The following is a 25,427-nucleotide window of genomic DNA, read 5'->3' as shown; positions in this document are numbered from 1 at the left end:
AAGGTGTTTGACAACATGCAACAATAAATATTTATATTTCTATAGTGTCTTTGACACAGTAAAACATTCCAATATGCTTTACAGGAGTGTTACTAAAATTCACTGACTAACATAAAGAGCTGTAAGGGACTAATGACCAAAACTTCAAAGGTTTTAATTAATGTCTTAAATAAAGACAGTAATGTGGAGTGGTTTAGGGATGGAATTCCAGAGCTTAGGACCCAGGAAGCTGCTATCAAAGAGACAGAAGGTCAAATGTCAGAACTGAAAGTATAATGAAAAATGACTATCAGAGATCATAATCTTCTCTCCATCTACTGATTCCACAAACCATCCAGTAGCTTCTGGTCAATACGTTAAAGCACAAACAACTTAAAAAAAAGGGATGCCTCTATTTTCCAGAAGCTTCTCTTACTCTCTCCAGGTCAAGCAACATGGCCCTGCTCCTGAAAGAAATGCTCAGGTGGATGCAAGAATTGGTTGGCCACAGTATAGGAATCTCGACCAAACGGGTCAATCTGACTTACTGACTGTGCCCAGGACTTCAAGGGGATGTACATCTTCAGAAAGCAGGCAGTAGGGAGAGAGAAAATACCCTTTTATTTCCACATTTTTCTATATCCCTTCATACTCTTAAATTTAAAAAAAAATCTCAGTTTGAAAGCTCCAACTGACCCCCAGCATCCACGGTCTATGGTGGAGGAATGGTTCCAGATTTCCACTACCCTTTGTGTGAAGAAGTATGGAAGCCCAGTTCGCTCAACACAATCTACAGCAATGGCTGGAGTAGAATGAAAAGATATTTACTGAATGGTTTCACTTGCCTTTGTACGCTGCCTGCCTCCTTACCCTGCAGTCTCAGGTGTGGTCTGGCATTGTGTGTGTGTCCCACTGGGTACATACAGGTCAACAGGTATCATAACTGGTGAAAGAAGACAGGTGGAATGTTCCACGAACTGAAGCAATTCTAAAGAAAAGATGAGCTTGAGGTTGCACAGCCACAATCCGTGGACTTGTGGATCAGCTATGCTAAGGAACTGTGGGTTGCCCTTCGAAACTGGACTTGAACAGCCTCTAGTCTGAAGCAAAACATACTGCTGCACCCTTCCAGCGACACACCTCAGACACCTTCAAAGTCCCTTTCAAGATGTTGCATTCCATACAACCGCACGTAGATGGAGCCATGAGAGAGGGGGGGAGGGAGAGAGAGAGACAGAGTGAGAGAGTAGGAACAATCGCCATTTCTAAAAAAGGATCATTCCCTGAAGATCTAAGTAGATTGTATTGTAAATATTTCACTTGGAAAAAGTGATTGATTTTTCTTTTCACTTTGGGGAAAATCTCCTTGTTCCATCAGCTTTGGAGGGAGATTACATCTGGAATCAGAAACAAGGATGCTTCGAGGATTTGAGGGGCATGGGGTGGAGGTGTTGTTCTAGGGTCGCACGGTCAGCAGTCTGAATCCTGGGACATGAACCTTGGATTTTCGTCTGATTGGTCGTTTTCGAGTTGAATCCCTGTGAAGTTTGTGCCAGTGAATTAACAGTCCAGGGTGTCAGGTGCTCGAATCTGGCAGCTTTGGGAAGAGTAAGTGAAACTCAGCAAAAACAGTCACACTAACAAACATTTGTTAACTCTCTCACACGCAGACAGACAGATACAGATACACACGCAATTTAAGGCTGAGGTCATTTAGCGCAAGCTGACAATCTCCACATGAGCAGTTTCCTTAATTATCACGTGTTAAATATCTCCCCACTAAAGCTTCATTTATTCAAATTGTTAGAGAGAACTGAAAATGAGCTTGGATTGGAAAGAGGCCAACAGAGAACTGGGTCTAAGTTACTCTAGTGTATTGTATAAGGTAATGGTTCTGAAAGAGTTCATGTTGAAGCTGCATCACTTTCCACATAATGTGATGATAGAGTAGAGTTATACAGGCCCTTTGGCCCAACTTGTCCATGCTGACCAGGTTTCCTAAACTGAACCAGCCCCATTTGCCTGTGTTTTGCCCATATCCCCCTAAACCTTTCCTATCCATGTACCTGTCCAAATGTCTCATAAATGTTGTCATTGTGCTCGCCTCTATGACTTTCTCTGCCAGCTTGTTCCATATTTGCACCACCCTGTGTGAAAAAGTTTCCCCTCAGATCCCCCTGGGGAGTTGTGGACTCCCCTATCCTGGTGAAAAAAATACTTTGACTATTCACCTTATCTATGCCCCTCATGATTTATGAACCTCTATAAGCTCATCCCTCGGCTCCAAGGAGAAAAGCCCCAGCCTAACCAGCTTCTCCTTGTAACTCAAACCTTCTAGTCTCTGTATCATCCTTGTAAAACTTTTTGTCCACCCTTTCTAGTTTAATAACTTCCTTCCTATGGCAGGGTGACCAGAATTATGCCCAGTACTCGAAATATAGCCTTACCAATGACTTGTATAGCCGTAACATGATGTCCCAACTCCTGTACTCGATATTCTGACCAATGGAGGTAAGTTTGCCAAAGAGCTTCTCCATCACCTTGCCTACCTATGACACCACTCTTACGGACCTAGACACCTGCACCCCTAGGTCTCCCTGTTCGACAACACTCTCCATGGCCCTCCCAAGTCCTGACCTGGCTTGTCTTATCAAAATGCAACACCTCATATGTATCTAAATTAAACTCCAAGTGCCATTCCATGGTCCACTAGTCCAGCTGATCAAGATCTTGCTGTATTATGAGATAACCTTTTTCACTGTCCACCACACCGCCAATTTTGGTGTCATCTGCAAACTTACTAACTATGCCTCCTATATTCTCATCCAAATAGTTTACATAAATGATGAATGACAGTGGGCCCACCTGTTTGCAGCTTAGATATGATAACAAATACACAAAGCACACAGACATTAATTATTTTCAAAATTGTGGAAGATTCACCTTTTAGATTACTAAGTTGATATATGTGTGTGTGTGTATATATATATATATATATATATATATATATGTAGATACGCACATTTATTCTCCAATCTCTCAAGTACAGTACTCCATGGTTCACAACACTTCACTACAAATTATAAAAAACTTACTGGTTAACAAGCTAATTTGGCCACCTTAAACTACCTCCAACAGAAGTTGTATGCAATAGTTTTTGATAATCAACTAATTTTCCCAAAGAAGGGATATTTTTATGCAAGTTTAAGATCAGCAGATCACATCAGAATTCCATAATTTAGCTGAATACCGCGCTACTTAAAATGACATATAAATTAAATGGAAATAACTTGCAGTAAAGAAATCTACATGATGCAAACATTAATAATGCATTACAAATAGATTCCCATGAATTTTCCCGCAGAAGATGTAATCATTCAATTAAATTTCCACTTTGCTTGATGTCACACAGTCTTTTGATGGAGAAGGATCAGTCTAGCTCTAGGTCCCAATGGGGTCAGTCTTGTTATCTCTGGCTGCTGTTAGTCTTAACCATTCTGCCTAACTAGTCAAAGTAACTTCTACCCACTGTTATAATACAATAAACTAAGTCTTGTTGTTAAGGCAAGTGTTCCTTCTTTTTAAGACTCAGTAGTAGTTTATCCTCGACAAATGCTAACCAAATAGGTCCTTAGACATAACATATAAAGAAGGAACAGTGCCAGCATTCTATCCCAAACACAAACTGCCAGTGGTAGGTACCACAACTTAAACATGGTGGTCAGCAGTTAGATCATCACAAAAATACCTCAAGGTAACAACAGTGAAAAAATTCCATTCTACCCAGAGCTGAAATTAGAAGAGAAGTGAGTTTATCACTTTAACAATGTTACCACTTTAAGATTACTCAGGCAGTCAGTCAAGTAGCTGCAAGTGGACTCCATGAGGCACAGCCGTAGTAGACACAGCAAGAACTAGACATTAATTTGTATTGAGACTGCAGTACTAAAATGTCACAGAGTACATTAAAAGTGACAAAAAGGCAATGTAAAAGGTTTAGAATTCAGAGTCTAACCGAAGAAGATAGTTTGAAGAGTTTTATAACTGATTGTCATAAGACCAGGACATCAATAAATTAAACTGCATTTTCAGTGGGAAGATTTCTTAAAGCTGCAATCACGTAGTTTTATTTTCAAAATTGTGCTGGGGATGTGCATTGAGTTTTAGATCACAAAACATGGGAAAACATTTACTTTGCCCATGAAGAAGCAATGTTGGCTGCAGAAGAAGGGAAAATCTCCAGCAAGTGGGAAAACCACCATTTTGATTGGAACAGAAATCCCCAGTAAACAGTTCAAAGATAGAGTATTGTCATAATACAAAATTTAAAACCTTATTGAAAGAATAACTCTACTGACTTGACTCTATATCCCATGATACCCAATCTCATTCTCGAAAACTCCAGATGACACTGAGCATCCAGAGTCTTTGGGGAGAGTATTCCACAATTTAATTTCCCTTTGTATACCCTTCTTGATTTCACTCCTAAATGTCTTCACTCTAAGATTACATTACCTCTTGCTCTGGACTGACCCAGGTATAGTCTTTCTCTATCTGTAGTAATAAAATGGGGAAGTGTAGTTCCCTGAACTGCCTGTACCATCCCTGTGCTCACAATGAATCTCACCTGTCCCTGTCTAAATGAACATACCCACACTCACACAGCCAAGCCACATTCTGCTTTTGGTCACCCAAACAGCTCACCGTCGCAGGCCTCTTCCTCCACCCTCTTGCCCATTAGATATTTGGGCTGGACATTCTGCAAAGCCACACTCCACAACCTTGTCCCAACGTTACCCAATTGGTTGCTCAATGTACCCATCTTCATGGAGCCCCACCCATTGGAATATAAATAGACTCCTTTATTGAATTAGGATGTTTAAATTGCCTTTTCAATAGCTTTTTCATCCCCACCTCTAATACTTCTATGATTAACAAACAAAAATGTTCAAAACTTTTCTCATTACCCTAATAATTTATCTCCAGTGAGTCTAGGGCTTGAGCACAAAAATCAAGGCTGATGACTCTAGTGTTGTACTGAAGGAATGTTCGATTGTTGGAAGAGCCATCTTTCAGATAAGATGTCAAACTGACGGTCCCATCTGCCTGTTTAGGTGGATGTAAAAGATTCCATGGCGCAATTTCAAAGAGCAGGGAGATATGCTCAGTGTCCTGGTCATTGTATATCCTTCAATCAGCATCACAAAAAATAAATTATCTGGTTGTTATCACATTACTAATCGTGGGAGCTTGCTGTGCACAAATTAGCTGCTGCATTCTTACATTTCACAACAACTTCAAAAAGCACTTAATTGGCTGTAAAACCACTTCAAGATGTCTCGTGTCTGTGAAAAGCTGTATATAAATGCAAGTCTTCCTTATTTTTCATTAGGAAATTTATTTTGACCTCCTAGAAACTCGATGATATCCTGGAAGGATGGCAACCCCACCAGCTAGTGAGGGATTATGCAGGGGGTTGGGGGGGTGAATTAAAAATGATAAATAAACGACTTTTACAAGTATGGTGGAAGAGAGACAAAGGGGCTCTGGGATTGCAGGCAGCCTGTCTGCTGAAGGGGAGGCCGAACATAAATCCATGAATGCTGAATTCTTTCAGTTTCTAAACTGGGAGCTGGCAAACAGGAAGTTCTGTTTCCACACAGTCAGGGCCCAGCCTTAGTTAGCCAAGCACCCCCTACCTCCCTGCCCTGTCTCTTCCCCAGAGAAAGAAGCACAGACACTTCTCACAAGGTGGGAAGGAGGTTCAGGGGCAAAAGAAAGCAATTATTAAGAAGTTGTGAAAATAAACAACAAATCACTTGACTGGAAAAACAGCTCATATCCCCAAGAGACATGTAAAAGTTAAAGAAAAGGGGAGAAAATCTAATGGCTGCAGATCTCTCCGGCTTACCTTGTAAATGGCACTGATCCAACGAGTCCAGACACTCAGGAATTCAGTAACCGATGCCTCGCAGCAATGAAGGGCTGAATCACTAACTACCTGGCCTCTTTCTTGAACTGGGGACGCAGGGTCATGCAGTTCCCGTTACAGCTGGATGGTGCAGTGGAGCTCCTTAGTCAAGTGTGAGAGCAGAAATCCCTCTGAATCAACTCTTATATCCCATATCATGGTGCAATCAGGTTCGCTCAGAAATACACTAGTTTTGAGATATTTTATTCTTAAAAATAAACATGGCTCCAGGTGTTTAAACAGATTCAGGAACTGTCTTGCTTTTGAATCTTAGTCCAGCCTGAACCATATGAAGTGGCTTTTGAGCAGAAAGTGCCCCAGACAGAAGTGGTCAATAAGGTGCGTTTTGGGCTAAGGAGGGCTGACCAACAAAACGTGAGTGGTAAGAAGAAGGCCAAAGACTTTTTGCACCTCTTAACACACAGATCCTAAAAGCCTTGCCCATGTCAGCTTGACCCCTGTCTCAATGCTACGTTCCTGCTCATTGATCAATACACACACACACACACACACACCAACATGTACAGAGACACACATAAAACATACCATGTATAATAAAATACACAGTCACAAAGGAACAAATATTGACAAATATACAGTCACACATGAAAAAAAGCACACACATACAGGCATGTCCACCAACACAGAGTATACACTCAAATACACATACGTACATCAACACTCCACAGCGATAGACAGGCATCCAATTACGTCCCTAAGCACAGTTTACATTTCTTTTGTAAACAAAATGCAAGCTTTGTTTTCTCTCAATGGTTGATAATCATTAAATGAAAAATATTTGCACAGTCTAGACTCTTCGCCAGAGCAGTTCTAAAAAGTTAAACTGAGAGAAGGGGCCGGATTTTCATGGTCTAATTCAGGACTGAACACAGTCAAAGGGGAAAGTAAAATGATGCACATAGTGCAGAGATTCTTCTCCATTCCTGCCCAGTTCATTTCACTAGCACAGAAGAGGGTGGGGAGGAACACCACGCACTACAATGTGGAAGCTGCCGACACCATTCTAGAAGTGGGCATTTCAGAAATTTAAATCTTTGAAACGTTCCAGCAGAATGCTGGTGTGAAACCAAATGGTGGCAGGAAGCACATAAACGGTGAGTAAAGTGGTTTTGTCTCTTTTACAGTACATCACGAAATGCTGAACCCTGAGTTTTATCTGTGTTTACTAAAGTGAGTGACAACAGTGCTACGATTGGAAAATATAAGTGATCCATCAATAATGAAGTTACCAGGTTGCTTTTTCTGACAATTAGCAAGCTTTCAAGTGAAAGAATAACATTATAAAAGTGAAAAAGTCTTTAGGTTTTGTAGAACAGATTATCCAATGGATAAAGTGCTATCCAGCATTGCATAATATTGAAAGGATAGCTCAGTATGAGTTCAAAGCTAATTCTTTAAACTTTCGCCATTGATTCCATTCATTCTTTTCAGGATGTCATAGCCATTCGCTTGGCTGTTTGAAGGCTTCAACATATGTATGACTGGCTGCCTTCAAAAGCACTAATAAAATCCATTGCGCGAAGTTTATTTAATCAGCTGTCCTGGGGAATGTGAGTCTGTTGGCTTTGACATATTTATAAAAAAATGAAGCAAATAATAGTTTTCCTATCGCTGATTCAAGTTTTTTTCGTTTTGACATATTAATGAACTTCTAAAGAGAATAATTGCTTACGATATGCCTGTTCATGTGATGTTTATTTGAACAGATTTATGAGCTTCTGAAAAGACCAATGGTTTGTTGAAGGCTTTTCAAGTGATGATTTATGAGATTTCCAATCAATTTTAAAAATCTTAATAGTTCCTCTGTGCTCTGTTCATAAAGTAGATGGTCAGTGAGTGGTTTCAGGGAGCAAAGTTAGAGCAGCTAAGGGAGGGCTAGTGAATGAGGGCAAGAGGGGCTTCATATTAATCTGAAGAACTGAGCCACTGTCTCTGGGAATTGAGGCAGGGTTGTTAACCTGGTTGCGTCTGGTTAACCTGCCTTTGTCTCCATTCAGGTCTGGCTCCAAGCTGTGCCATCCAAGAGATGAAAATCCCACCTGCAAGGACAGAGTGTGTCGGCAAAATTTCTGGCTCCTGATTTCTGCTTCCATGATGAAATTCCAGCCCATAGTGAGTCAAAAGATGGTCAGTCAGAGCCATCAGAATCAATCACCAACTTAGCAAATTTAGATTTCAGCCCTGGAATTGAAGGATGCTCAACTGTCTTACAGCCACTGAAATGGGAAGGTAAGAAGTGAAAACAACAGCCAGGGTTTTGATCTCAATTATTCTTCCACTGGGAAATGAGAGTGAGTGCCTGATTGGGTAAAAACTGTAATCCCGCGCCACCTCAGTCAAATGTTGTCATAGCACACACTGCTGAAAACTGGAACAAGTATTTGGGAATGTAGACTGAACCAAATTCCAATAAAGATTCAATGACTCAGCCAAGGCACATTCTAGGAGCCATTTTTGATGGACTTCCATTCTTAACTATTACAGGCTGAACAACGATAGCATCCCTCCCAATTGTCTCCATTTCCCCACCTCCCACCTGTTTGAGTCAGCCTTTGGTCACCTGTCCCAATATCTCCTTCTCTAGGGAAATGACTCTGACATTATCCAATATGCACCCAGTCGCTCTGGCATGGGTCAGTGGATAGATTTTCCCTCCCGTACCAAAAGTAGCTGGGAACTATGGCACAGACCTAACCTCTGATCCAGCCAAGATCAGCTAATGCAACATTAAAAGGACAAGGTTGCATCTGGAAGTTTTCTTCTTTTTAACATTCATTCATGAGGTGTGAATATTGCTCGTCAGGCCAGCATTTATTACTCAAAGTATTCTGGAGAAGGTGACCTTCTTGTCTTGAACCATGGAGGAATAGATTTACCTACAGAACTTTAGCTACAGAGTTCCAGGATTTTGACCACGTGACGTTGAAGGCAATAAAGTTTCACGTCAGGATGGTGAGTGGCTCGGAAAGGATTGACAGGTGCACCTGCTGCCATTGTCCTTTGAGGTGGTTGAAGTCACAGGTTTGGAAGGTGCTGTGCCATAGCTGGGGTATGCTGCCGCAGTGCATCTTGTAAATGTTACACCTTGTTGCCACTACACATCATTGATAAAAGCAGTGAATGTTGAAGGTGGTGGGTGTGGTGCCACTTGAGTGAGCTGCTTTATCACGAATGATGTCAAGCTTCTTAAGTGTTGTTTGAGCTGCAACTGTCCAGGCAAGTGGAGGGTGTTCCATCACACTCCTGACTTGTGTCTTTTGGAAGGTGGGCAGGCTTTGGGGAGTCAGAAGGTGAATTACTTGCCAATGAATTCAGAGTCCTTGACCTGCACTTACAGCCACAGTACTTAAGTCAATGGTTTCTAGTCAATGGTAATCCTCAGAATGTTGATATTGTGGTATAGTCCTGCCTCTGTTTGCTTCCTTCCTAAACTCGGACAGGAATATTATCACCACTTGGTTCACTCTAATCATGCTTGCTATCCAGCTTTAGACTTGATAATAGCATACCAACTGAAATCAGGAACTCTCACCCTCCACAAGGAGCTGTCAAGGCTTGAGGAGAGGAGTGTGTCAGTTAAAGATTTCAAACTTCTAATTGATAGATTTTCTTAGTTGAGGTTATTAAGAGATAGGTGGAGTTGAGATATTCAGCAATGACCTAACAATGAGGAATAAAGATGAGGGGTTGAATGGCCTCTAACTCTATGTAACAAGCTCTGGAGCTGACTGGCCTCCTTTTGGTCCTGTATATCACTCCTGAAGACCTTAATGGCCCCCTCCTGTTCCTACGTAAATAGTCATGAGACAAGATGAAAATAACTCACAATAACATGGAGCCAGCATAGCAAAATCTGGAGCACACATGGATAGGAGGCCTGGTAATTCTATTTGCAATAATATACACAAGCAGGGTTACTAACTTACTGCAGATAATTCTGATCTGTACCAAATGTGAAGAGACTGTTAAATAGCCAACAGGCTCTGCATTCTATCACTGCAGAGTAACATTGCTTCTGTGTAATGGATTCCTTTATTTGCAGAGTCTCTGGTTCAGATGTGGTGCTTCCTCCAGTCTGGATGCATACAGTGACTTCCCAGCACATGAGAGTATGCTGCTGGATTTGTCTAGCCCTGTGGCAAAGGCACAGGATAAACATTGAGGTTTGCACTGTTATGTGTTCAGCTGGGCAGGATGGCTCCTCCCAACAGAGGGTCCCTTTCATCTCCCAAGACGGCAGCATATCGGTCCAGTCCAGGACACAGCTCCTTCCACATCCAAAAGGACTTAATTAACAGAAGAGGAAAAGGGCCTCAGTTCAATTCTGGGCTAGTCACAAAAAAAAAGTCTCAGACATATGGAAAAAAAGTCTCAGACACAGCTGGTTTGAAGTAGGTACCTGTTTAAGGCCTTGGCTGTTCGTCTGTATTCAGTGATAAATAACTAGTTCATTTTGACATGGGCTCTGCTTCCCATAAAATTCATCGCCGCAAAAGAAAGAAAGACCTCAAGTTTTAAGGTGCTTTCACAATCTCAAGATGACCCAAAACACTTTACAGGCCCAGGAAGTTCTTTTCGACGTGTAGCCACCATTGTAATGCAGAAAATATGGGTGCAAATTTTTGCACACGGGAAGATTCCACAAACAGCAATGTGATACTGACCAGATCAACTGTTTATACACACTGCTGAGAGATAAGATTGCTCATGGCATTGGCAAAAGGTTGGTTGCTCTTCTTCAAAATTAAAACTCATCATTAATGTTCCCTTTAAACTCTTTGAGGAAACACAGGCCAGGCAGAGGTTGGATCCTTGAAGATACCATGTTTGCATAGACTCACAAAAAAAGGATAGGGGCCGCAAACTTGAACAAATTGCCCACACACTGCAAAACTAAGTTGTTGATTATTCTGCTTTTTAAAAAAAATCCTGTTACTGGAGCGCACTCCCATGTGAACAAAGCCAAACATACCTGGCAAATCAAACTGCTGATCCGTCTGCTCTCTCATATAGCTGAGATCAACCCCAAGGCTCTACCATTGCATTTTATGTGTTTGTTTGTGGGATCTTGCTGTGTACATGTTAACCACGTTAACAACAATGCATGTCCTACAAAAAAATTCCTCTGATATTAAGCACTTTGGAAACGCCCATCTAAGATATTATATAAATTATTTATTCATTTAACTCTGACCTTGCCCACGGTTCATGTAACAGCAATTGTACTTTGTGACCTTAAAAAGTGAAAACTTTAGTAGAGTGGTACATTATGCACTCCATATCATTATATGATGCTTGTGTCTGAATTAACTAACACTACATCTGATTTACTGTAAGTAATGTCAAGGCAGATTTAATGGTGTAAACTTTTGAAATGTCACAGTTCAAAATACTAAAAGCAAAATGGAAAGAAACCATTTCATGTTCGTTCCAGCTTTGTTTAATGAAAACCACTGACTAGCCTCAAGTGTTGCTGTGACAACATAATTTTAACCACAGGCATTAATTTCAGTTGAAAACCCGTCACACATACAACGGAGGAAAATGGTCCTCACATGTGGATGTTTATTTGGCAAACATCTGCTACCAGTCAGTGACCAAGGAAATAACAATCAAAAACACTTTCACTCGCTGTTTTCTGTCTCACCATTTTTCCAACAAACACATAAAAATGTTAAAATGCACATGCATAAACCATATGAATAAAGATTGAGATCACAGATCCCACAAATGGTGGGTGTTGTTCATTCGTTAATCACTGATAAGAAATGGAAATCACCACATCTGGATTCCCAATTAGCCCGTATGTAGCTAATGGGTAATATACCAGGCAACACTGATTTGACTGAAGATCAGAAATTTGCAACTAGTTCCCATTCTGCACACTTGGCCAATCTGATCAAGCAGTAATTAACCTCTACATGACCTCAGCATTCCTATTTACAGCAATCAAGTCTTTCAATATTAAATAGATAAGGCCACAACGAAACCTACACACCATACAAAGAGATGGGTCACAACTATCGTTCTTTTCCCCCCATCCATGGAATGTGAGTACCACTGACAAGGCCAGCATTTATTGCCTATCACTAATTTCACTTGACAAGAAGATGGTAAACTGCCTTCTTGAACAACTACTATCAATCTGTTGTAGGTACACCCTCAGTACTGTTAGGGAGTGAGGCTTCAGGTTTTGCACCCCAAGTTCAGGCATTCTCATTTATCTGCTGCACTGGACCTTCTCAGTAGTATTGGTCATCGAGTTTGAAAGGTGCTGTTGAAGAAGCCTAAGCGAGTTACTGTAGTGCATTTTCGTAGATTGTACGCACTGTTGCCACGGAGCACCAGTGGTGGGGAGACTAAATGTTGAAGGTGATTAATGGGGTACTAATCAAGTGGGCTGCTTTATCCTGAATGGCATTGAATTTCATGAGTGTGGTTGAAGCTGCCCTCATCCAGGTAAGTTGGGAGTATTACATCTCTTTCCTAAATTGATTCTTGTAGATGGCAGGTAGGTTTTGGAGAATCAGAAGCTGAGTTGCTTGTTATGGAATTCCTAGTCTCTGACCAGTTCCTGTAACCATATATTTATGTGACTGATCCAGTTAGGCTTCTGATCAATAGTTATACCCAGGATGTTGATAATGTGAATTCTGTGATGGTCATACCTTTCAATGTGACAATGAGAAGATTACCTTCCTCTTGTTAGATGTATCCTTTCGGGGCATGAATGTTACTTGCCACTTAACAGCCAAGTCAGAATTTTGTTGCATGATGGCACAGGCTACTTTGGTATCTAATAGTTGCAAAAGGTATTACACCTTGTACAATCATCAGCAAACATCCCCATTTCTAATCTTATGGCAAAGGATGGATCATTGATGAAGCAGCTAAGGTTGGTTCGGCCAAGGTGATTAGCATTCCCACTGACTTCAACCTTGCTTTGGTTCCTTGTTACCACACTCAATCAAATGTTGCCTCAATGGCAATGGCACTCACCTCATGCCTAAAATTCAGCACTTTTGTCCAATGAGGTCTGGAACTGAGTGGTCACGGTGGAACCCAAGCTGAGCATCAGCCAATTGATGCCTACATGCTGCCAAACAGTGGTGTCAATGGCAACTTAATTAACTTTGCTGATGATAAGAAGGAGGTTGATGGGCTTTGATTGGCTAGATTGGATTTGTCCTGCCTTTGTAATAGGGCATACCTGGGTCACCACATAAACACAGTGACTACAAGAGCAGGTCAGAGATTAGGAATACTGCAGCAAGTAATTCGCCTCCTGTCTCTCCAAAGCCTGTCTACCATCTATCTACAAGGGACAAGTCAGGAGTGTGATGGAATACTCCCCGCTTCTCGGGATGGGTGCAGCTCCAACAACACTCAAGAAGCTTGACACAGGGCAGCCCGCTTGATTGGCACCACATCAACAAGCATCCACTCCTGCCACCACTGCCACTCAGTACCAGCATTGTGTACTATCTACAAGATGAACTGCAGAAATTCACCAAGGATCCTTAAGACAGCACGTTCCAAACACACAACCACTTCCATCTAGAACAACAAAGGCAGCTCATGGGAACACTGACACCTTCAAGTTCCCCTCCAAGCCACTCACCATCCAGACTTGGAAATATATCACTGTTCCTTCATTGTTGCTGTGTCAAAATCTTGGAATAAGGGCATTATGGGTCGACCTACAACATGTGGACTGCAGCAGTTCAAGAAGGCAGCTCACCCCCATCTTCTCAAGGGCAACTAGGGATAGGCAATAAATGCTGGCCAGCCAGTGACACCCACATTCGACAAAATGAATATTTTTAAAAGATTCCATGGTCGAGTAGATGCCAATATTGTAGCTACACTGAAACAGCTTGGCTAGTTTGTGGCTAGATCTGGAGCATAAGTCTTTAGTACTACAGCAGGGATATTGTCAGTGCCCAGGTCTTTCAGACTGCAGTGTATTCAGCCATTTCTTGTTAGCACATTAAGTGAAATGAATTGGATGAAGACTAGCATCTGTGAATGGTAGGGATCTCAAGAGGACACCAGGATGAATCATCTACTTGTCACTTCTGATGGAAACTAGTTGGAATATTTCAGCCTTGTCTTTTGTCATTGACATGATGGGCTCCTCATTGAGATGGATGGAGCACTGCAAAGCTATGATCTGATCCATTGATTCTGGTTAGTTCTGCCTATAGCATGTTTGCTCTGCATGTCAACATGCACGTATTCCCATGGTGTAACTTCACAAGGATGATGCCTTATTTCTAAGTATGCCTGGTGTTGCTCCTGGCATGCACTCCCACAATCCTCAGTGAATCACTAAGTCAATTAAAACATACCATTATATCCCTACTTCACAATTAGTTACCTTAATTTTTATAATCATGGTGACAGCAAGTGATGCTTTACTCATAGTTGTTTAAAGCACAGAAGGAGGCCAAATGGCCCATCATATCCATGTATGTTCAACAAGATCTGACTGCACTAATCCCATTTTCCAGCTCTTGGCTCACAGCCCTGGGAGCTATGACAATGCAAATGAAAATTGAAATACTGCTTAAATGATGCAAAAGTTTCTGACTCAGCCACCCTTTCAGGCAGTGAGTTCCAAAATCCAACCACCCTATGGATGAAAACATTTTTCCTTAACTCTCCTCTTGGCCTATTACTCTCAATCATATACATCTCTATCAGGTTTCCCCTCAACTTTCACTGTTCCAGAAGACACAACCACAGTCTATCCAATCTTCCCTCATAGATCAAACCACCATCATTCTGAGCTGTACAGCCATGCAGCCCACTCTGAGGTTCTGCATTTGCTGATCGGGTACCAACACACTGACTTCCAGCTTCGAAAGTTGATGCTGCACATGAATCATAGAGGTTCGCTCAAATCTTCCAGCCTAAACACCATCCTGGTAAATCCCCTCTGCACCCTCTCTCATGCAATCATATCCTTCCTACAATGTGATGATAAAGACTGCATGCATAACCTCCCTGCTCTTGTTTTCTATGATTTGGCTAATACAGGCAAGTATTCCATATGCCTCACTAACCACCTTATCTACTTGTCCTGTTACATTCAGGGATCTGATGCTAGGGATGGACAATAAAAATGCCAGACAGTGATGCCAACATCCCATGTGTCAGTATATTTAAAAAAAATACACCAAGGTCATAGTTTAATCCCTTGCATTGTTAACTCTCCCTACGTGCATTATCTCAAACTTTTCCAGGCTGAATTCCATTTGTCACCACTCTGACTAACTGACCCATCTGTTGATATCCTCCTGCAGTTTAGTTATCCTCCTCATTAATTGCCACCGTACCAATTTTTGTGTCATCCGCGAACATCTTGTTCATAGCCCTTACATTTAAATCCAAGTCATTAATGTACACCACAATGCAAGGGTTCCAGCTCTAAGTCCAATGGAACCTCAGTGGAAACAGACTTCCAGTCACAGAAACATCCCTGTATCATCACCCTCTGCTTCCAGTCTATCAGCCACTTTGCCTTGGATCCCATGGGCTCTGGCTTTCTTGACCAGTCAACCATGAGGGACTTTCTAAAAAGCCTTGCTAAAGTCCCTGTAGACTCTACTTTGCACACTAAAACCAACCCAGTTGCTGTCTTATTACTCTTCATGAAGATTGATTACATGTTTGTTCATCTATATCTCCCTGACTGTTTGGGGAGTTTTAACACACACCAATAACATGTTTGCTCCTTTTGTGTTTTTTACTTCTATCCACATGGCCTCATTTGATGGTTCTTCCAAGATATCATCCCTCCTCTCTGCTATAATTGAGTTTTAGATATCTTCTCATCAATCTGTTCAGATGCTATTACATATCTCTGGAACAGGTGGGAACTAACCTGGGTTTCCTAGCTCAGAGGCAGAACTTAAAATTAGTTTTAGTTATAATTATACAGAGTCTTGGTCAGCCTTTGTGATTAGTAACTGCAGCTTAGAAATGATAATATAAACTCTGAAGAGAGCACAGGATAAATTCACCAGAATGTCACCAAAGTTAGAGGTTTGGATCATCAGAGCAGGTTGCATAATGAGGATACCCTTGAGTTTAGAATGTTGAAAGATGACCTGCTTGAAGAGTTTGAAATAAAAAGATTCAATAGAAATAGATACATAAAAACAACTTCCTCAGTAGAGTAGTTCAGATAAGGAAGGGATAACCTTAACATCAAATTAGATTGTACAGGGGTTAAATCAGCAGGCATTTACTTGGCACGAAAGGTAGTGAAAATCTGGAACTCCCTCCCCAAAGCGGCAACTGAAATTTTCAAGACAGGGTTTGACAGATTTTGTTAGGTAAGCATATCAAAGATACGGAGAAAGGACAGAAGAAAGACAGAAGTTGGAGTATGATCAGTCAATAGCAGAGAAGTCAAGGAGCCAAATGGCTGCCTGTTGTGCATGTTTCTCCATAGCCCCAACCATATCCTCCAACTCACTGTACACAATTGCTTGGAAAGTGTTCGACATGCAGTTTGAGAATTTTACATTGCATAACTGAGTATTCTGTAGTCATGAGCCATACCAACCAGCCCCACTCACACAGCCCACCTCAATGTAGGGGTGACCTGATTCTATCACTTCATTTATTGGCACATCCTTAAATGTATAGGGACATAACTATTGCTCCCCAACCTTTCAGAAAGTGCCATCACATTCCAAGGATCCATAGGCTCAGAGATTAGCTGCACTTTGCCAAGGAACCATTCTTCATATGTCAACCCAGACAGTTAGTCAATTGTCTATCTTGCTGTGAAAGGAGTCACAGACAAACCTCATCCTGGCCCCACCCAATATACACATTCATGCAGGAAGAGTTAACAAACTGGTAATCAAGAGCAGTAATCCTAACTAGCTCTCTCAATTATTTGGTTTTACAAAAACTGTTGAAGAATTTTTCTCTAATTCATGCTGCAGAACAGTTGCAATCTGCACACAGTTAACATTGACATCAGCTCCTGTGTGTAGTCACAGGCCTGTTGGCTCTGACCCCAGGAATGCTTCAGACTGTGGCTGCCTCGATAGAACGACTTTGTACATTTGCCAGTGCCTTTCATTATAAGATTGTGAGTTAACCATTTTACTACTGCACTACCTTACTGACCTACTCAAATGTTGAACCTGACTTGAGCACGGACAACAACACAACCACATATGAAAAAACTCATCCACCTCCACCTCTTCCCACAGGAAACCCATGGATTTAACCAAGTCTCCAATAGCAGGAGCCTCTCCAAGTAGAGTAGGGAATTTCTCCTGGTGTCCTGGGCAACATTAATCCTTCAGCCAGTATTGCTATAAGCAGGTTAGTTAGTTGTTCACACATTGCATTGTGTAAGATCTTGGTGCAGATAGTTTTGCAGCTGTGTTTCCTACATTCTAACTGGGGTGACATTTCAAAAGTACTTCATTCACTGTAAAATACTTTGGAAATTGAAAGAAAAATATGCATGTCAATAGTACATTTCAAGTCCTCCGGCAATCCCAAAGCACTTTAATTGTCTGATATCATTTGAGTAAATCCCCTCTGAACATTCTCCATGGTCTTGATATCACCAAAGTGGCCATCCTCATGTGATAACTGGTGATGAATCCATAATGGTGCTGGGATTTTTCACCAAGAGAGGAATCATGGTCGAGCTTGCCTTATTTACACATATGCAGAGATAGTGAAGAGGAGCAAAGCCAGGGCTCACTGGTCCCAGCTCTGATTCCACACCCAAGCTGTAAGTTGTGGAGGCCATGTTCAGTGGCTCAGTATCACCTCCAGTATGATCAGCAGATGCAGGGTCTGGAGTTCCGAAGTTAGTGTTAAGCACATTAGCAGACAGTAGGAAATTATTTTACAATCCCGAGCTAAGGCAGTCCATGGTCAGAGTGAGGGAATCACATTCAATGCAAGCTTGCAAGGTTCAGCCTAACTCACTGCACCTCCCAGTTGCGAACCATTTCAACTCCCCCTCCCATTCCTCAGACGACATGTCCATCCTGGGCCTCCTGCAGTGCCACAACGATGCCACCCGAAGGTTGCAGGAACAGCAACTCATATTCCGCTTGGGAACCCTGCAGCCCAATGGTATCAATGTGGATTTCACAAGTTTCAAAATCTCCCCTCCCCCCACCGCATCCCAAAACCAGTCCAGCTCGTCCCTGCCTCCCTAACCTGTTCTTCCTCCCACCTATCCCCTCCTCCCACCTCAAGCCGCACCTCCATCTCCTACCGACCAACCTCATCCCGCCCCCTTGACCTGTCCGTCCTCCCTGGACTGACCTATCCCCTTCCTAACTCCCTACCTACACTCACCTTTCCTGGCCCCATCCCCGCCTCTTCGACCTGTTTGTTTCCTCTCCACCTATCCTCTCCTCTATCCCTCTTCTATCCGCCTCCCACTCTCTCCCTATTTATTTCAAAACCCCCTTCCCCTCCCCCTTTTCTGATGAAGGGTCTAGGCCCGAAACGTCAGCCTCTCTGCTCCTATGATGCTGCTTGGCCTGCTGTGTTCATCCAGCCCTGCACCTTGTTGTCTCATACTAGCAACTCCTTGCAGATCGCCATAAATTATGAAAATATTTACAACGTAATGTGGAAAAATGTGAGGCTATACACTTTGGCAGGAGAATAGAGGTGCCAAATAATATTTAAGGAGAAAGACTGCAGAAAGCTACAGGCCAAAGGGATTTGGGAGTCCTTTTCCATGAATCATAAAAAAGCTAGCATTCAAGAAGGGAAATGGATTGTTGGCCTTTATTTCAAAGGGAATGGGGTATAAATGTAGATTTTACTAAAATTATACAAGGCACTTGTCAGACCACAGCTGAAATACTTATGGGCCCCTTTTGGGCCTCTTACACAAGGAAAGGTGGACCAGCACTGGAGGCAGTCCAGTGAAGTTTCACTTGGCTGATACCAAATATGGAGGAACTGTCTTGTGAGAAGTGGTTGAATAGTTTGGGTCTGTACTCATTGAAATTCAGAAGAATGAGAGGCGACTTATACAGAGGGTGGTACACATGTGGAATGAACTTCCTGAGGAAGTAGTGGATATGGGTACAATTACAGTGTTTAAAAGACATTTGGATAAGTACATGAATAGGAAAGGTTTGGAGGGATATGGGCCAGGAGCAGGCAGGTGGGACTAGCTTAGTTTGGAATTTTTTTCAGCATGGACTGGTTGGATCAAAGGGTCTGTTTCTGTGCTGTTCGACTCAATGACTCTATTCTTGACAGGGTAGGTGTAGAAAGGTTGTTTCCCCTTGTGGAGGAGTCAACGACCAGGGGGAATAATCTCAGAATAAGAGTGGGGCGCACATTTAAGACAGAGATGAGGAATAATTTCTTCTCTCAAAGAGTAGTGAACCTGTGGAATTCTTTACTGCAGAGGGCTGTTGAGGTTGGGTTGATAAGCATGTTCAAGACTGAGCTGGATAGTTTCTTGTTTAATCAGTGAGGGAATCAACTGTCATGAGGAAGAGGCAGGAAGGTGGAGTTGAAGATTGTCGAATCAGCCATTATCCCATTGAATGGTGGAGCAGACTTGACAGGCCAAATGGCCTGCTTCTGCTGTTCAGCTCACTTAGTCCATGCCAGTGATCCACACAAGCCTTCTCCCAACCCTCTTCATGCCATGAAAAAAAAATCCTACTTTTCCCTTCTCCTTCATGTACCTATTCAGCTTTCCTTTAAAAGTATCCTTAAAATTCACCCCAATAACTCCATGTGGTAGTGAGTTTCTTATTCTGGCCACTCTCTGAAATTTTTATTGAATTTACTAACTGACGACCTTATCATTTTGGTCTGCCCCATGACTGGGAACATACTAACTTTATCTAGCATACCATCTATCAGGTCAGCTTCGACCTTCTCTTTTACATTCAAAAGAGCCCCAGATTGTTCAGACAGACACAAAAAAATCCTCTCTCTCTCTCTTTGTTATTAATGCTCACAACTGGGCGTCAGAATTTCTCCTGTTAGCTAACATTTAAATCATTTTTAAAAATCACAGCATAATTTTTAAAAACTAGTATGACTTTGTGAATGCAATAAAAAAGAAGCACATCCAATGCCTCGCCTGGCTTTCTTTGTGTTGTTTAATTAAGTTATTTCTGATGCAGTGTTCAGTGTAACTAAGTCAAACAGGGGCATCAGTTTTCAGTTTCAATCTCCACTGAGTTATCTAATTGCAGCCTCAAGAGTGGCAACTGACCTCAACACCTCTAAATAGGGTTCTCGGGGAGAGGGGGCAACTCAGGGGCAGGGCTAGACTCCAGGAGAGGGGTTCCCAGGAGGGAGAGTGAATTCAGGAATATCAAATCAGCTGAGATTCCTGTTCTTGCTCACATTTCAGCAACTCCTGCTGGGAATATTAGGATGTCCAGATTTCAGATGGGGATCGAATTGGGCACGGGGGAGAAGGGGATTGATGTTTCAACTGAAGTGAATGAGCTGACATATGAACAAGAGGGATATACTGTACCAGAGAGCTGGTGACGACCCTCACTCCCACTCTCCACACAGATTGCACACAAATTCTACTTCAATGCTACCCAGTTATCTGGTCACATGATGGCACTACATACACTGGAGGAGGGCAGATTATGAAGTACAAACACTTTGGGGGTTGGGATGGAGTCTAATATAACACACGAGTGTCAGTGGATCACAGCAGGCAACAAAAATACAGAATAATGAACAGAGCAATACTCGAAGAGGGTCAGAGTGTAACATAGAAGTCGATCACAGTGTAATATTTGGGAGTGATTTCAATGTAATGCTGGGAATTAATCACAATGTGACACTGGGAGTAGATTACAGTAATTCTGTGAATAGATCAGTTTATGGCAGGAAATGGTTCACATGACGTGGAGTGGATCACCGTGTAATGCTGAGAGTAGATCACGGTGTAAGGAGTGAATGACAATGTGGGGAGCAAATCACCTTGTTGCTGGGAGTGGATCACAATGTGAAGAGTGGGTCACACTGTAACACTGAGAGTGGGTCAGTGTTGACAATGGGTCACAGCGTGGCACTGGGAGTAGATCCCCGCGTAATACTGGTCACTGTATAAGTGAATCATAGTGTACCGCTACGAGTGACTCAAAATGTGACTCTGGGAGTGGATCCCAGTGTAGGGAGTGGATCAAGACATAGGGCGTGGATCCTAGTGGAACGCTAAGCACTGACTGTGTAGGGAGTGGATTAAACTGCAAGGGTGTGGGTCACAGTGTAACGTTGGAAATGGATCACATTGTAGGGAGTGGATCGATCGCAGTGTTGGCAGTGGATCACTGTGTAACGCGGGTAATCAGTTGGAATCCTACCTGCGCCGGAGTTGTCTCCCGCTGCCAGTCATTCAGTGGGATCCCGATTCTCCCGGTCGCCTGCGATCTGGAAATCCACCGGAGTCCGAAGCGGGCGGCGATCCCGGTTTGCCGGCCGGGGCAGGAATTAGCGAGAGCGAGCGCTGGCGATCGCTCGGCCCGGCGGAGGCGGACCAGCCCCCCACCGGCTCCAGCGCCTGTCCCTGTCAGGCTCGGCACCGATTTCTTGTCGCTTTTGCCCTCAACTCCATCCCGGGCGATGAGCGCATGCCCGGACCGAAATCTGCACCACCCCTGAAAGTGAGTTAAAGCGGCACTGCTCCCCACCATCACCACCCACACACCTCCCCCCCTCCCCAAAAAAAAAACAAACCACATCACAGACCAGATCCCAAACCAATGTCAAAAAAAAATCCTCCTCTGCATTCTTTGGGCTTCTTTTTTCTCCTGCCGTCAGCTTGACATTCTCACCCTTTTATTCAAAGTTGAAATTTATTCTCCCGTTTTCCCGTTGCACAGTGAAAAATCTAACGAAAGCTGGTAGCAACAATTTTTTTTAAAGCCTGCGATTTTAGTTTACAAAACCAAACTACGCAGTTTCAGTCAGACTGTCTTTTTTTTGTTATCACTTGTGTTCTCCCAGTTCCGGACACTTCCAATTTAAAAAAAAACTCAAGGATATGTCCTTTAGCCTCGCCTCTGTCTATAGTGTACTCTGTGACCTGCTGTAGTCCTGCAACATACCCCTCCACTCCCCTTCCCCAAAGCCCATTATTGCTCCACTGCTGCTGTTTTCTGAATCACTCGTCCCTTTACTCCACATTAATGAGGTTTTGTGGCTCAGTAAGCAGGGCCCTAGCCTCTGGGCTGGATACTCCAGGTTGAAGATCTACTCCAGGACTCACGATGAGCTATGGAAGGAGAAAGTTCATCTGGAACGGTAAGAGACAGCATGTCCGAAGCACTGAAACACTCCTTGCCCAGTCTTCTGAGCCAGTAAAGAACTGTTGCAGGCTCAGAGTTGGCAGTTACCAAAGGTGCATTTCCACAGAATAGCCTGACCTCTCCATTTGATGCAACAACAGTTCCAGACCATGCAGCATGCAGTGGCCCAATTGATTACCACATCCTTATCCGTCAAGCTGTTGTTGAAATTTCCTTGGATTTTCAGTCAAGTCTAGTAGCATCAGAAATATTTTCTAATCAGCCTGCTCAGAGATGGCATTGATTGATTGATTTATTGTCAGGTGTACCAAAATACAGTGAAAAGCTTTGTTTACGAGGGTACAGGCAGATCACAGCAAGCAAAGGATGTACAGATCAAAAATACTTAGAGGCATACAGGTTACATTGCAGGTTACATTATTTGAGGCTAGAGTCCATTCAACAGTCTGATAATAGTCAGAAAGAAGCTGTTCCTGAACCTGCTCGTGCATGTGTTCAGGCCTCTGTATCTTCTGCCTGACGGAAGAGGTTGTAGGAGATCATTACTGGGGTGCGATGGGTCTTTGATGATGTTGGCAGCCTTTCTGCGGCAGCGAGCCATATAAATTATAGTCCATGGATGGGAGGTTGGCTTCCATGATGGTCTGGGCTGTGCGCACCATGTTCTGTAGTTTCTTATTGTCCTGGGCAGAGCAGTTGTCATACCAGGCCGTTATACACCCGGACAGTATGCTTTCAATGATGCATCTGTAGAAGTTAGTGAGGGACCTTAAGAAAATGCCAAGTTTCCTGAGCTGCTTGAGGAAGAAAAGACGTTGTTGTGCCTTCTTAACTGTCAGATTTACGTGGGAAGTCCAGGACAGGTCATCGGTAATCCTCACTCTGAGGAACTTCACTCTCGACCTCAGTTCCATTGATATAGAGAGGGGCGTTTCTCTTCCTTTCTTTCTGAAATCAGTGATCAATTCTTTAGTTTTGTTGACGTTGAGAGACAGATTGTTTTCATTGCACCAAGCCACCAAGCCCTCTATCTCCCTTCTGAACTTTGACTCGTCGTTGTTAGATATCCGTCCCACGCTGGTGGTGTCGTCAGCGAACTTGTAGATGGCGTTCATTCAGAATCTGGCAACACAATTGTAGGTATACAGGGAGTACGGTGGGGGGCTGAGGACATATCCTTCAGGGGCTCCATTGTTCAGTGTTATTGTGGAGGAGGTGCAGTTACCTATCCTCACTGATTGTGACCTATGGGTCAGAAAACTGGGGATCCAGTTGCAAGGAGTGGAGGCGAGCCCAAGGTCACGCAGTTTTGAGATTAATCTGGAGGGATAGTGGTGTTGAAGGTGTAGCTGTAGTCAACAAGCAGGAGTCTGATGTAAGTGTCTTTGTTGTCCAGATGTTCCAAGGATGAGTGCAGGGCTGGGGATATGGCATCCTCTGTAGACCCGTTCTGTCAGTAGGAAAACTAATGGATTGAGGCAGTTTGGGAGACTGGAATTGATGTGGGCCATGACCAGCCTTTCAAAGCACTTCATGATTATTGAAGTCAGAGCTTGTGTTTTCTTAGGTACGGGAATGATGGTGTTTTCTTGAAGCAGGTGGGGACTTTGGCTTGTAGGTGGGAGAGGTTGAAGACGTCGGTGAATACCTCCACCAGTTGGTCTGCACGGGATCTGAGTGCTCGGCCAGGGACGCCGTCCGGGCCTGTCGCTTTCCGTGGGTTGACTTCCAGGAAGACCAATCTGACATCTGCAGCGGTGACAGAGGGAACAGGTGTGTCTGGGGCTGTTTGGGCAGACGTCACCACGCCAGTGATATTCTGCTCAAACCGAGCATAGCAAGCATTGAGCATGTCGGGGAGGGATGTGTCATTGTCCACTATCTTACACTGTTTCATTTTGTATCCCATAATGTCATTTAGGCCATGCCATAAATGGCGGGAGTCTGTTTGGTGGGTTTGGGCCTCTAGCTTGGTTCAGTACTGCCTCTTGGCTTTGAGATGGCTTTGCGGAGGTCACATCTGGATTTTCTGTGTTGGTCTGGGCCACCTGCCTTGAATGCTGCACGTCTGGTCTTCAGTAGGGAGTGGATTTCCTGGTTCATCCAAGTTTACGGTTGGGGAACACTTGGACTGACTTCTTTGGTCCACAGTCCTCTATGCATTTTGTAATGAAGTCCGTGACGGTGGTAGCGTACACATCTAGGTTTTCCGCTGAACACTTGAACATGGTCCGGTTCACCGAGTCCATGCAGTCTTGGAGGGATTGTACTTCTTTTCGTGAAGGATTCTCTCATTTCAGCTTCTGCTTGTAAGCTGAGAGGAGGAACACAGCGCTGTGACCTGTAGGCAGGGGAATTGAACAGTAGGTGTTTTTGATGGTTGTGTAGCAGTGGTCCAGAATGTTCGGCCCTCTGGTGTTTTGGCGTCACCTGCTTGAGGTTGGCTTGGTTGAAGTCACTGGCCACAATGAATAAGGGACTCAGGGAATTTTGTCTCTAGTATGTTTATGGCGGTGTAAATCAGGCCTAGGGCATTATTCACATCCACGTGGGATGGTATATAGACTGCTGTCAGGATAGCGGGGGCATTAACCACCTCTGGAGCAGGTGGGTCTCAAACCTGGGCCTCCTGGCCCAGAGACAGAGGCACTACCACTGCACTGTAAGAGGCCTCTACCTGGGAGCATTGGATTATTATTTTAGTCCCAAAAAGAACTTCATTATTGAACACGTCTGCTTCAACCAGAAGTCTCAACAGGCAGGGGAATTGTCAAACACCTTTCTTAGTGATTTATATAGGTTGGCTAGTTCATGCTAAAATACATTTAATTAAAGGGAATATTTGTAACCAACTTGCAAATCCTCACAAACGTTCCCCATTATCCCACAAAGTGGATGCGAAATAGATGTGCTTTGGGTACGAGGAAAGGGCAGGCTAATAGCAATAAATCATAATGCTTGTTGGACAGTTAGCGCAGACACAGTGGGCTGAATAGTCTTCTATTGTGCCATAATAATTCTATAATTCTGTGAAATTAGTAAAGGCAATTTAAGTTTCCAGGTCTGTTCTATTGGTTGTATCTTGCTCACAGTCTCACCTGTATCTGCAAGATATAATTATTCCTCACAGATGCCTCCTGTATGTT

At 43.1% G+C, this 25,427-nt stretch overlaps 2 protein-coding genes across 2 annotated transcripts in view; one reads left to right on the top strand and one right to left on the bottom strand.

The window, feature by feature from the left end:
- glis2b (GLIS family zinc finger 2b) overlaps window positions 1-21,576 on the bottom strand; it is a 44,330-nt gene extending 22,754 nt beyond the window's left edge. The window contains exon 1 of the mRNA XM_048609732.1: window positions 21,337-21,576. The gene's annotated coding sequence lies outside the window, so the exon portion shown is untranslated. The remainder of the gene's footprint in view (window positions 1-21,336) is intronic.
- A 143-nt stretch (window positions 21,577-21,719) lies between these two features.
- The window catches only part of tfap4 (transcription factor AP-4 (activating enhancer binding protein 4)), a 35,814-nt gene continuing 32,106 nt past the window's right edge, over window positions 21,720-25,427 (top strand). Inside the window, exon 1 of the mRNA XM_048609737.1 lies at window positions 21,720-22,276. Coding sequence (XP_048465694.1) covers window positions 22,250-22,276 — 27 coding nt within the window. The 5' untranslated portion in view covers window positions 21,720-22,249. The remainder of the gene's footprint in view (window positions 22,277-25,427) is intronic.

The sequence above is a fragment of the Rhincodon typus genome, chromosome 21, assembly GCF_021869965.1.
Source record: "Rhincodon typus isolate 14 chromosome 21, sRhiTyp1.1, whole genome shotgun sequence".
In the NCBI taxonomy this organism is placed as follows: Eukaryota; Metazoa; Chordata; class Chondrichthyes; order Orectolobiformes; family Rhincodontidae; genus Rhincodon; species Rhincodon typus.
The sequence above is the reverse complement of the archived record's forward strand: the minus strand, read 5'-3'. Positions and strand labels throughout refer to the sequence as shown.